This window comes from Desmodus rotundus, chromosome 13, assembly GCF_022682495.2.
Source record: "Desmodus rotundus isolate HL8 chromosome 13, HLdesRot8A.1, whole genome shotgun sequence".
Taxonomy (NCBI): Eukaryota; Metazoa; Chordata; class Mammalia; order Chiroptera; family Phyllostomidae; genus Desmodus; species Desmodus rotundus.
In genome coordinates this window covers 3,532,688-3,546,362 of record NC_071399.1, presented here as the reverse complement: position 1 = coordinate 3,546,362, position 13,675 = coordinate 3,532,688, and the positions used below count along the sequence as shown (strand labels likewise).

General features: G+C 42.7%; 2 protein-coding genes across 7 annotated transcripts in view; one reads left to right on the top strand and one right to left on the bottom strand.

Annotated features, from left to right (window-relative positions):
* Positions 1-430: 430 nt before the first annotated feature.
* SPATA4 (spermatogenesis associated 4) lies at positions 431-9,459 on the top strand. Its single transcript, XM_045197102.2, has 6 exons — positions 431-666; positions 988-1,117; positions 1,484-1,602; positions 1,717-1,937; positions 6,772-6,888; positions 9,323-9,459. The coding sequence occupies exons 1-6, from the start codon at positions 443-445 to the stop codon at positions 9,457-9,459; spliced, it is 948 nt and encodes a 315-aa protein (XP_045053037.1). The 5' UTR covers positions 431-442.
* WDR17 (WD repeat domain 17) overlaps positions 9,325-13,675 on the bottom strand; it is a 77,830-nt gene continuing 73,479 nt past the window's right edge. For all 6 annotated transcript variants that reach the window (XM_045197098.3, XM_045197095.2, XM_045197096.2 and 3 more), the window contains one exon: positions 9,325-13,607. In XM_045197098.3, the coding sequence (XP_045053033.2) occupies positions 13,488-13,607 (120 nt within the window). In that variant the 3' untranslated portion in view covers positions 9,325-13,487. The remainder of the gene's footprint in view (positions 13,608-13,675) is intronic.

Sequence of the window (13,675 nt, the reverse complement as noted above, 5' to 3'; positions counted from 1 at the left end):
TCGTTTCCCATTTCGGAACAAAACTGCCCTTTTCCTCTGCAGCTCCCTCACAGCCTCCTTAAAATGCTTGGCTGGAAACAGGCCATCAGCGGGCCTTAGAAACCCTCGTATCCAAAATGTAAACTTCAAAGGTGTTCTAAATTAGTGAGGACAACTAAAACGGAGGGAAAGCCCGCCCAAGGTGAAGTCCCCTAGTCCACGTCCACGCCCAAAGGAGCCAGGAAGGCGTCCCGCAACCCAGAGAGTCGGGTCCTCAAACTGCGGGACCTACAAGGCCCCGCAGGCAGGTGCTGAGGTCCGGTTCCCAAGAGTTCCCAAGAGTTCCCGCTCCCGAGAGGCCCCGCCCCACGAGGCCCCACCCCGCCCACGAGTCCCGCCCCCTCACAAAAGCCCCGCCCTCTGCTGCTGCTGCTGCTGCTGCTATAGAAACCCAGAAAGCCACATGGCTGCCGCCGGTGGCAGAAAAGCGATTTTGAAAATGCCGGTGGCAGACATACCCAAGTTACCTTCACCGCCACCTCCGCCACAGCCCTCAGCACCCGCCCCCAGGAGGCCTAAGAAGTGTCTGGTGTATCCGCGTCTGCCGAAGAGCTGCCGCCTGTCTCCGACCCTCCTGCGCTGGCTCCAGGGCCTGGACCTCACCTTCTTCCCCAGGAACGTCAACAGGTGGGAGGCAAGCCAGGCCCGCTGGACCGTGCCACTCGCCCCGCCCATCACCCACACCCACATCCACAGACACCCCTGCGCCCCTAGGACGCGGGCCTGAAAACAGTCTGATGAAACATTTCATCCATTCATCCACTCAATCATCACATTCTAGACTTGAGCTAATGTAGAATGGGGACGTGACTTGAATATAGTCGAGGCTCCTCAGGGACACTGGACAAGTAACTTGCTGTCAGTACAGAATATTGGACTGGCATTAACTGTAACACAAATGGTGTGAGTAACTATATTTTATTTCATTTCCTTATTGCTCTGGATCAGGGATTTTTCCAATGGCTTCCTGATAGCAGAAATATTCACTATACATTACCCCTGGGAACTTAGATTGTCATCCTTTCAAAACGGAACTTCTTTAAAAGTCAAGTTGGACAACTGGGCACAGTTGGAAAAGGTAAATTAACAGCCACTGACACTTAACTGTTAAGTGTGTGTTTTAAAAGGTGTGTTCCCGAGGTCTTGGGTTTCTGTACGTGTAGCCTATGCTAGGAAATAATGTTACTGAGTTGGCAGTGAGTTTCCTTGTATTGGAAAGTAGGTTATTAAAGTTTAGGTCAAGAGTCACCTATGAAATGCAGCATACTCATTTCAAGTTGGAATGGGATAGAATGGTTTTCCTGCTAAATAATATCTTTTAATAATTAGCACATTAAACAGAAAATTAGTTGAGAGGCAAAGGGGGATGAAAGTGAATTCATAGTAATTGAATATCTTTCTAGAACTACTTATGAGGAAAATGTTTTCTTTCTTACTGTTAAAGTTCCTGGCCAAAAAGAAATTGAAGTTACCTAAAGAACTAATCTATGGAACAATTCATTGTAAAGCAGGAGTACCTGAAATACTGATCCAAGAAGTTTACACCTTGTTAACACAGCGAGAGTAAGTTATGTGGAATATTCTAGTACTACAATTTATTATAAAACTTTTGATAATACTCTGTAATCTTATTCCTAAAACATGGCTTGTCAACAGTATTTTATTTTTTATTTCCAGAATTAAAAGTGTCCAGGATGACCTTGTGAACTTCACAGACTATAGTTACCAGATGCAATTGCCCCTGGTCCCTAGGTCGACGGCTTCGAAGTCCATCAAAGATAACATTAGGGCGTCAGAATTAATCAGTAATCCCAACGTGCTCAGCAATGAATTTAAAATTGACTTCCTCTTCCTTTTACAAATGTTGCGAAGAAAAATAAGCAGAAGGTTGAATCCAAGTAAGTTTCCCTTGAAAACACTCAACTGAATTCTTTCAAGCTCAATGACAGTCTTCTTGGGCACAGACGAAAGAAAAACCTCCACTCTTTCATTTCTGCTCTCTTCTGCCACTGGCTTGACAGGAAAATTCTTCTGCTATTCTAGCAGCGGATGAATTGTTCTCATTGCACTGGTTTATGTTACAAGTCACCCTTTTTGATGAAAGTAAAGGTTAACAGTGTATAGACCCATTGCTTTTTAGAAAATCTATTCAGTGAATCTTTTTTTAAAAAGTTGTTTTTCTAATATATTTTATTGATTATGCTATCACAGTTGTTCCATTTCCCCCCCTTTATTCCCCTCTGCCCTGCACACTCCCTCCCACCCACATTCCCCCCCTTTAGTTCATGTCCATGGGTCATACATATAAGTTCTTTGGCTTCTACATTTCCTATACTATTCTTAACCTCCCCCTGTCTAGTTTCTACCTACCATTTATGCTACTTATTCTCTGAAGCTTTTTCGCCTCTCTCCCCCTCCCACTCCACCACTGATAATCCTCCATGTGATCCCCATTTCTGTGATTCTGTTCCTGTTCTGGTTATTTGCTTAGTTTGTGTTTGTTTTTGTTTTAGGTGTGGTTGATAATAACTGAGTTTGCTGTCATTTTACTGTTCATATTTTTGATCTTCTTTTTCTTGGATAAATCCATTTAACATTTCAGACAAATAAGGGCTTGGTGATGATGAGCTCCTTTAGCTTTACCTAGCCTGGGAAGCACTTTATCTGCCCTTCCATTCTAAATGATAGCTTTGCTGGATAGAGCAATCTTGGATGTAGGTCCTTGCCTTTCATGACTTGGAATACTTCTTACCAGCCCCTTCTTGCCTGCAAGGTTTCTTTTGAGAAATCAGCTGACAGTCTTATGGAACTCCTTTGTGGGTAACTGTCTCCTTTTCTCTTGCTGCTTTTAAGATTCTCTCTTTATCTTTAATCTTGGGTAATGTGATCATGATGTGCCTTAGTGTGTGCTTCCTTGGGTCCAACTTGTTTGGGACTCTTCTGAGCTTCCTGGACTTCCTGTAAGTCTATTTCCTTTGCCAGATTGGGGAACTTTTCCTTCATCATTTCTTCAAATAAGTTTTCAATTTCTTGCTCTTGCTCTTCTCCTTCTGGCACCCCTATGATTCAGATGTTGGAATGTTTAAAGGTGTTCTGGAGGTTCCTAAGCCTCTCCTCATTTTTTTGAATTCTTGTTTCTTCATTCTGTTCTGGTTGAATGTTTCCTTCTTCCTTCTGGTCCAAACCATTGATTTGAGTCCCAGTTTCCTTCCCGTCACTATTGGTTCCCTGTACGTTTTCCTTTATTTCACTCAGCCTAGCCTTCACTTTTTCTAATTTGTGACAATATTCAACCAATTCTGTGAGCATCCTGATCACCAGTGTTTTGAACTCTGCATCTGATAGGTTGGCTATCTCTTCATTGCTTAGTTGTATTTTTTCTGAAGCTTTGATCTGTTCTTTCATTTTGACCGTATTTTTTTGTTTCAGCACACCTGTTCTGTAGTAAGGGGCAGAGCATTAGGTGTTCACCAGGGTGGGGCAACCCTCCTGGCTGCATTGTGGTGCTGTACGTGGGGGAGGGGCCGAGAGGGAATAATGGCACTTGCTCTGCTCTCTGCTGGCTTTCAGTCACTTCCCCCACTACCCACAAGCAAATTGGGCCCTTCTGGTGCTGATTTCTGGGTGGGGTGGTTTGTGTTCATTCTTAGACCCTGTGGGTCTCTCCAATGGACTCTCCTGTGAGGCTGGGGGTTTCTCCCACTGCCTCAATCCCCACAGGTGTTCTCACTCAGAGGTTTGAGGCTTTATTTCCCCACACTGGAACCCTGGGTTGGGTGGTCTGTCTTGCTTCCCAGTTGTTCCTCCCGGTTTAATCTGCCTGTGAATGTGGGACCACCCAGTCCAACAGCTGCTGCCTGGCCGTGAGTCCTCTCCACCCGTCTGCCCGTCTCTGTCCCTCCTGCCGGTCTGGGTGAGTGTTTCTTCTTTGACTGCTGGTTGTCCGACTTCCATACAGTCTGATTTTCTGTCAGTTCTGGTTGCTTTTTGTTTTTAAATTTGTTGTTGTCCTTCTTTTGGTCATGTGAGGAGGCACAGTGTGTCTGCCTATGCCTCCATCTTGGCCAGAAGTCTATTCAGTGAATCAGTCACTTGATTTTTAAAAAAATAGCTTATCTATGACTAATATTTATGTTATTCCTAGCTCAATTAATACATACTTCTTAACTTTGATTGAGTTGATTTTATCAGCTTTGTAGTGGGCAGACTGTGCCCTGTGTCTTTCATGTCCTGACCCAGGAACCTGTGGCTGTGTTACATTCTGCAACAGCAGAGCCTTTGCAGACGTGATTAAGGTGGCAGACCTCAAAACAGGGAGTTCATGCTGGGCTGTTCGGGTGGGCTCAGCCCCCCACATCCTCACTAGCACTTTGTAATCTTTTGTCTGTTATTATCATAGTCATTTTAACAGGGTTGTGATGATATCTCACTGTGGTCTTGATTTGCATTTCCCTGCTTAGTGATCATGATTAATGATACCGAGTACCTTTTATATACCCACTGGCCATTCGTATGTCTTCTTTTGAGAAATGTCTATTCAGGTCCTTTGCCCAATTTTTAAGCAGGTTATTTGTTTTGTTTGCTATTGAATTGTATGCGTTCCCTATATATTTTGGATATTAACCCCTTGTACACTGTAAATTATAAAATATTGAGGAAGAAAATAAAAGGAGACACAGATATAAATAGAAAGACATCCCAGTTCATGGATTAGAAGAATATCGTTGAAATGTCCATACTACCCAAAGTGATGTATGGATTCAATGTAATCTCTCAAATTCCAGTGGCAGTCTTTACAAAAAGAGAAAAAAAAATCTTAAATTCTTATGCAATCAAAAAGACCCTGAATAACCAGAACTAGAGGCATCATACTTCCTGATTTCAAGCTATACTACAAAGCTATAGCAATTAAAACAGTATGGCACTGACATAAATACAGACACATAAACCAATGGAACAGAATAGTGAACCTAGAAACAAATCCACACATGTACAGTCAACTGATCTTCGTAAAGTTACCAACAACACAGAAAGGGGAAAGGATGGACTCTTCAATAAATAGTATTGAGAAAACTAAATAAATACATTCAGAAGAATGAAATTGTACTGTATCTCACACTATATTCAAAAATCAACCCAAACTGGATTAAAGATTTAAACATAAGAGCTGACTTTAAAGCAATCAGAAGAGACCATAAGAAGAAAGCTTCCTGGTATTTGTATGGGCAATGTTTTGGTTTTGACGCCAAAAGCACAGGCTGCAAAAGCAAAAACAGACAAGTGGCATTGCATCAAACTATAAAGCTTCCACCCAGCAAAGCGAACCATCCAGGGAGCGAAAAGGAAACCTGTGGCAAAGGAGAAACTATTTGCAAAGCATAGACATCTGATAAGCGATTAGCCTTTCACTTGTAAGGTCTTGTCTGCAACAGAAATGGAGGACCAAGTGTCTCAACATCCGTTTTTGAGTAGTCTGTTCTTTTCCCACCGATCTGCAATACCCTCATCTTCCAAATGGTTCAAGTTTCTGTTTGTATTTGCATCTGTTTCTGCACTCCAGTGAACGTTGTCTATGTGTGAGCCACATCGACAGCCACACTGTCTTAACTACTGTTGCTCTGCAGCAAGTGTTCACACCTGGTATAGCAACCCTGCAATTTGTTCTTTGTGGAGGGTCCTGTTGTGTCGCCCTTTGCTATTTCATGTACTGTGGCTTTCATGGTTATGGATTCGGTAATACCGCTTATTGTTACATGGGCATTCATATGACATTCTTTTGTGCTTTTAATTTGTTCTCTTTCTGTTTCTTGTTTATGTCTCACCTACCTTTTCTTCTTTTGGACTGATTTGTTTTTCTAAAGACATTTCCCCCCCCTCCACTAATTTGGAAAATTTTACATTTCTATTTTTTAGTGCTACTGTAGAAATTTTAACATGCATATTTATCTTGGGCCAAAATTAATACCTTTACTATAAGGACCTTAGGTACTATGACACATTACCACACTGTGCCAGCCCCCTACCCCACTTAAGTCCCGGTATCCAGCATTTAAGTTTGGTTGAGTCATAATTCTAACACTGCAAATCAGATATCATTCTTTTTTATTCCTAATGTTCACTTTAATCTATGTCATTATTACTTCTACTCATTGGCTCTAGTTGGGATTCCTAGAACAAAATACAACTATTACATTTAATCTTCTATTCAAAGTCTGTCTTTGTGAAAAGCTAACTCCTATCCAACTCTTATCTTCAAAGTTGTCTTCCTTGGAACACAATTTCCCTTTAGCTGTGGGTCACTTCAACCCTTCAGGGTCTTGGATAGTGTTCTGTTGGCAGAAGATGAAACAATGTTTTCTATTTAGGGCACTGTATGGGAGAGACAAGGGGTGGGGATGTGGGTGATGGTACCACAGGTGTATTCATTCCAAAAATTTATCAAACTGTAAACACATGTGTTTTTCATTTTTCTGTATGGAAATTATTATTGAATAAACATTTATCAAAAACCTTATAGGAACATAGAGACATTTCCTTTAAAGTAACTTTTTAAAGCAATTACTTTGTGCACCAATGAGGTAGGGAGAGGTTTATTAACCTCTGTATTCACTCCCTTTGGAATATGATAAAACAGATGTCTACACAGTTTGCTTAATTTCTAAATCAGGGTGCTTTATTTTGTCAGTGGCCACAGTGGGTCCTTAAGAAGCAATGCTTGTGTTTATTTTATAGAATGGTTTGACGTCAAACCGACCGTGGGAGAACTTACTCTCGATCACCTTCCCGCGCGGGCCCCTCGGCACAAACCTAAATCAGGGATTTCCAGGCAGACAGCTGTTCCTGTTTTACGTAAGGGTTTTTGTTCTTTTACCTTTTTTTTTACCTGTTAAAATGATTATTTTGTCTTTGTTCATTTAAATTTTTAGCAATAGTTAAATGTTGGTCTGGCATCCACTCTAAAACGGTGCCGCAGGTTGGTGGCGTGCTGTGTTCCTGGTAGGAAGCGGGACCTGCGGTCCCATCAGGGGTGCCTCCCCTGCCTCCCACCAGAGGAACCATCTGGGTTCTGATTCATCCTCACGCAGGTGGGTGTGAAGCCGGCGAAGTGCAGAGCTCAGTTCTGCAGGAGCTAGCGGTGACTGAGCCCTCAGGCAGACACAGGTACTTGCATACCTACACATCCCAATCAGGTGCATCCCAAGACGCCACTTGCTTAAATTCTCTTCATTCTGAACGCATTTATACCACAGCAAACTACAGCCCCCACCCCCACCGCACCCCCCACCGCCCCGGCCCAAGTCTCAGGAGCCTGTTTTTGTAGAGTAAGAATTATTTTTTGTCCATGGCTAAAAAAATATATCAGAGAAAAAATGGTATGTCCCAACACCTGAAAACTACATGAAATTCAGGTGTCCATGTCCACGAATGCAGTTGCACTGGACTCTGGCCAGCCTGTGGCCACCCCTGCTCCCCACGAGGCCAGGCAGCTACCCGAGACCATCTGACCCGTAGAGCCAGCTTCCAGAGTCAGTGGACGAAGAGGCAGCATAATACAACCAGTGACTTTTAGGGAATGGAGAGGACATACTTTACTAAAAATTGTTCATTGTTTATGTGAAAATCAAGTTGAACTGCGTGTCGTGTATCGGGCCCAACAACCGTCAGGCCCTTGATGGAGAGTGTGTGGGATCTGTGCTCAGGAGCTCATCTCCCAAGTGTCCCGGGAGGCTGTGGTAGGGTGGGGCGGGCGCAGGGGACGGGGAGGGCAGTTGTTTCCCTGAGGTCTGGAAAAGCAACGTCCCGGCGCCCTCTCTTCACACTCCCAACTTCCCACGGAGCCCTTCTTGTGCTCAGATGCACTGCAGGTCCAGAGGAAGAGAGGCACAGAAGGACGTTCTCCCAACTCCATTCGATCACACACCACTGTCAATTCTGTTTAGTCTTGCTGACAGCCTGGTGCAGACACTGGTCTCCAGAGCATAGTTTTTGATAGCTAGTCGCTAAGCCAGTCCGTCAGAACTCCCCTTCGCTCACCATGTGCCTCAGGCGTAGTGCTCAGCATGAGGGGATCCAACAGAAATGAGTAGTGGGTTTCTGTGGGAAAGAAAGGGTCCATTGGTTCCCCTCAGAATCTGGGCACACATCCCTTCCTTCAACTTGTGGACCCTTCCTCCACCTGGGATACACCTGTAGTGAAGGGGAAGCTTCCATGGTGGGATGGGGGCTGGAGAGGGAAGCTGAAGCCAGCCCTGGGCTGAGGTTGGAGGCAGAACTGTGATGGGTAGGCAGAGTGGTCTGGGTGTGGGGAGGGGGCTGTGGTGGGTCCCTTCCTGCCTCCTTCCCCTGGCCACTAAGTGGACCTGGGTGGGAGGGAACAGGCTTTTCTCTTCTTACTTCTCCCCATCCTGTTCCAGTGCTTGGATTCTCCCAATCCAGGCCAAATGGGAATCAATAAATAGTGTGGCTCTGACTGTGGCAATGAGATGGATGAGAGCTGTTTTGCTAAACTTTAAACTATGTCTCCCCCCCAAAGTGGAGAAAGGGAGCTCATGACAGTCGCTCCGATGAAAGGGCAGAGTGACTAGTTCAGGTCAGAGGACATGCAAGTTAGTGGAGGGGGAGCAAGGACGCGGACTTGCCTCCTAGACTGTAGGTACTTAACCTTCTCACCGTCTGAGCTTGCGCACGCCACAGGTCATTCATCTGTGGCGGCAAAAATTAGTCATGAGACAGGTTGTTACCTTTGTTCATCTTTTTTTAATCACAGTTTCCTCTATTGGTTTCCCTAAATCTAGCACTAGCAAAAATGATGGGCCACGAGAACACAGATTTCTTAGTTGCGACAGGACCCTCACTTGGGAGCTGAGTGACCTACAGGGTCTGGGGGCCAGACTGGTCGCCTCAGTGCTGCCGAGACGGGAGCACGAATTACGTGCGTGTCAAATCAAGGCTCCATTAGAATCATGGCCCTGGGGCCTCAGCTGCTTTCTGAAGCAACAGTTAAAAATAGTTGAGTCATATTCAGGATCAGATGGACCAAAATAAGCCCTGGGTATTTTTAGGCACTGCTGATGACTTTTGGAGGAGGGTGACATTCAGGTTTTTTATTTATGACTACTATAATGCGTGCTCTAAATATTCTGTTCACCAGGCGTTTCCATTAACCTGTCTCAGCCTGTGGCTCTCCCTGTGTGTGTGTTTGGTGTATTAGAGGCACTGACGGTTGTGTAAATATTCAAAGCCCACAAATTAATTTTAATTTTGTTTTTTTAAACTATTCCAGCCAATATAAATAACAATGACAATTCAATTAAAACAATTTATGGGAAGCAATCTGGAACACCTCTTGAATCTTTGACGGAGCCCATCAACTCTGAACAAGGACTGGAAGAAGTGACGCCTCCCCCTCCTGCACGTTGAAGGGATGGATGCACTCGCCCGCTCTGGGATACATTTCAGTGATAAGTACAGTAAAGTGGTGTCTTATCCACAATCGTGCCGAAGAACATGTTTTTTTAGTTCCAGTCAACAGCCACTCATTAGAAACACCTGTGTCCCATACTGCTGAAAATACAAAGTCAACTTAATTAGTATGGAATGAACAAAAATAATTTTAAAGGTACAGCATAACATAATTCACCATGACAAGCAAGCATTCTTTGGTATAAATTTTGTAGGGATCATATTTTCCTCACTAGAAATGAAAAGAGTTACTAGTTTGCCTGATGCTATTTATTTATACATCTCATTTATAGCTAAAACATTTATTCTGAATGATTTTTATTATACTTTGGACCATAGAAAACTTGTACACCTTGAAAAATAATAGCCTTAAACATTTTTTAAAAATAGTCCTGTCCTGTTGATACTGAGTTGTGGAGAAGGAAAACGCTTTGCTTATAAATTGGTTCTGGTGTTGAGCAATCCATTTAATTTAATTTAGCTTCCCCCCACCCCCATATGTTTATGGAAGGGAAGCAAAAGCAGGTTGATATCCTGAAAGACCGATTGTCTTTCATGTGTATTTGGTAATTTCATGTTCATATTTGGAAAATTGTCTTTAACCGGGATTGCTCCTGTTTGTATGCGACCTCATGAACCACCTCCCTTGACTTCCAACTGGAACATTACCAGTGGCGAGTCCCAGGGCACGTCTGCCCAGCTAAACTGTAGCACTGTCTCTGCCTTTTTGAAGGCTTAATCAGTTTATTAGAATCCGTACCTCCAGAGACCTCCTCGTTTAATTTTACATTTTCAGGTAGATCACATTTAAGAAAAGAAATGAGAGCCCTGATGAAACAGAGGACTTCTTAGGAATGTGTTTAGAATCTGGTTTTACCTAAGGGAAAGGATCTCGTCCACATGCGCATCTTAACCAGCTAGCCGTTCTTTACCTGCTGCCTTGCATTCTAAAGGGACAGACTTAAAGTAGAAGATTGTCAGAATCATTTTAACGCACAAAACACAGTTCTTTAGAAAGGGTTTTAGGGGAAAAAAATACATAAAACTTCTGAAGATCTGTTGGGGAAAGGATCCAGGGAAAAGGCCTAGATTTGGAGAAACTGTCAAATAGCATGTTTATCGACTTGGCCCTGTGTCCAACGTCCCGAAAAAGCTGGTCCCTCAGGGCCTGTGGGGAGTCCCCACACACACGGGGGCTGTGGAAAGATGAAATGGCCTGCGCGCTGCACTCCGGAGTGAATGGGTGAGTGAAGGCGGCAGACATGGACTGGCCCGCGGGTAACCCCAAGCACTTCTGGGGTCTCAGACGCGTCAACAGAAACCCACAAGCCAGGCGGCTCTCAGGAGGGTCATTTGGGTCACCGAGGGTCTGTGAGGAGAGAAGCAGCGGTCCTCTCCAGGAGTGGCAGCTGCCTCTGTGGGACCAGTACCCTTCCATCGATGGGCAGACTCTAGTCAGGGCCATGGAAGCCTCTGTGACTTGCGGTTCGGTTCACGTTCATTAGTGAGCCCTGCTTCCCTTTCTCACTCATCTTCCTCCCAGCCCGTCCAACAGAGCGCTTCTTCTTTACGTGTCCAAGTAGGTTGCAGTCCTGGTGGGCAGCTCAGCCCTTCGCCTCGGTGTCACTCTGGGGAAGTAGCGTTGTCCTAGTGATGCCTTAGGGGCCAGACTGGTGCTCATCGGAGCAGTTAACTCTGTCACTTCTGGCTTTAACTTCGGAGTTTATTAGGGTTTAGGGGCCTGAAGTACATCCATTCATAAAAATCTGGATAACCACATGCACAGTCTCATGGTATTTAAAATCAACACGGAAACATTTTTTCAATGTTTTAGGTATGGATGTTCCAAAGGTCTGGGTACCGTACGCATGGACTAGAGGTACGAAGACAACTTCTGTGTCACTAGTGCGCTGAATGTGAAATACCCAGTTTTACAAATAATTTGTGTGGCTTTCGCTATATTCAGAGTAGCTTTTCAGACCAAAGAGAAAGAGCCAACTTTCCTATCACAGCGACAACCAAAAATGGTCATCACTCCCATGCAGCCATGACCCTTGACATGCCTACAGCGTTTGTGGGACTAGATATGTGCTTCATCGATGTCGACTGACATAAAAATGATGCATTTCCACAAGATGTAACTCATTTTGATATTGCAATTTGTTAACCTGCCAGTAACTTTATAGGCAAAATATGTTCTCAATGCTTTTAAAACCCTTGTCTAATGAGACTTCTTTCATATCGGCAGACTTAAACTTGCAAAGTTATTTGTCCACATTTTTTATTGGTAATATGGACATCTTCAACTAGTAAAATAAGTTCATTATTTGTTTGGGATTTCATGCATATGAAATCTAACAATAAAAAACACTTACAAATTTTAAAAATTGCTGTTCATATTAAGGTATATATACAGACTGACAAAATCAAATGACATAATTCTGTAAAGAACAGTTAAAATTAACATTAAATCATAGAACATTATAGGTGTCACAGAATAACACACTTGAACTTGAATCAATCCAATTCAGATTTCAGACAGAAATTGGGTTATTCTCTATTGTCTTCATGTTCTGAAGAGTGATATGATTTTTTTCTATTAGTTTCCTGTATTCATTAAAATATGGAATGTGATTATTTACATATGTATAATTTTAAATCAATGGTATCTTTTAAAGTAAATAACGCATGAAAGATAGGCTTCTTACTCTATAGCAAAATGAAGAAAAATATAGTAGGGTTTATTTTAGACAGTCGTTTTTTAGTAAGGAAGTTTTAGTCCCTATAAAACACTCCTGACACACTTCACATGACCCATTGCGTCTCTGAGTTGCATACATTCTCTTTTATAATAAAATTAATTTTTTATAAAGTGAAATGTAATGTCTTTTGAGGGGTTAGAAGTGGTCATTGTAATATATAGGTTCATAATTATTAAATTCTGTAAAACACTTGAGTATTGAAGTACTATTCTTCCTAGTGTGCATAAATTTCATAAATTTCAAAGTCGGAATTCTAGAACAATTGAAATACTTAGAAACATGCCTCAGGCTTTTTTTTATAGCTTACTCTTTTAATACATATTTTTAAAACTTCAATTTACATGATATATCCAACATTTCAACTAATAGCCTATTTACTTACAAAAATGTACTTCCAACTAACTTTTATCAAATGAATTCTGCTTTAGCATTAATATAAATTGAATAGAAAGTATGTGAAAGTTACTATCCATACATACACAATGTATCTATTAAAACTGTCAATGGTCATCAAATGCAAATTCTCATACAGATACGGCAGCACTTTGTTTTCCCTTCCCCGATGTTTTTCATGCTCATGTAACTGATTCCCTTATCACTGGACATGTGAATTTCAGATAGAAACCTTGGTAATGTTTTCTTTAAAGGGATAAAATGCAGAAGTATTTCAACTGTGTATCTATGTACTGATACATATTAAACACATACCTGAAAAGTTCTACCACATATGAGCTGAAATTAGCAGTTTTCTGTACATAGAACAGAGGACAAGAGCGGTGCTCATGAGCAGAACGGTCAGCCCTACATGCCTCCCATTTCGGCGTTTGAGACAGTTGGTCCTTCAGATGCTCGCTGGGTCCTCAGTATGTGTCGGTCAGGCGCTGCTCTCGGTGTTACACTCACACACATTTCAACATTTCACCCATAAACCTCTGGGTGCCTTTTATGCTCTGTGAAAGTTTTACGTGCTCTTTTACATTATCCAGTCCTTTATAATTTAAATATTGCCTTCCTCCCAAATAGGGCTACAATATTGTATAAAGGAGACACATATTTTTTCTCAAAAGTATATAAATATTTTATTTTTTGAAGTTAACGAATAAAATCAATTGTTCTTCCCCCTCCCTCCCTCCTCCTCCCAACCTTTGGCTCTTGGGCACCAAAGGTGCACTAACCAAAAAAAGGTCTTCAAAAAAATAATTAAGCCTGGAGGAAAACCTCCTATCAGAATGGGTTGAGTCGAACTCCAGTCCCTAAAGGTGAGAAAGGGTTCACCTTTGCCCACATCAAAGCGTCGTTCAGCGAGACGGCAGACTTCCCATCTTCAAGCAAATACACGGGGCCCTGTGCGCAGGGAGAGGCAAGGAGAGAGAAGGGGAGATTAGGAATTCGCAGCACATGTTTAAACTTGC

Coding starts and splice junctions, on each gene's coding strand:
- SPATA4 (XM_045197102.2), top strand. CDS start 443: ATGGCTGCCGCCGGTGGCAGAAAAGCGATTTTGAAAATGCCGGTGGCA. Junction 1,118..1,483: donor ACTGGGCACAGTTGGAAAAG/GTAAATTAACAG, acceptor TTACTGTTAAAG/TTCCTGGCCAAAAAGAAATT. Junction 6,889..9,322: donor GACAGCTGTTCCTGTTTTAC/GTAAGGGTTTTT, acceptor AAACTATTCCAG/CCAATATAAATAACAATGAC.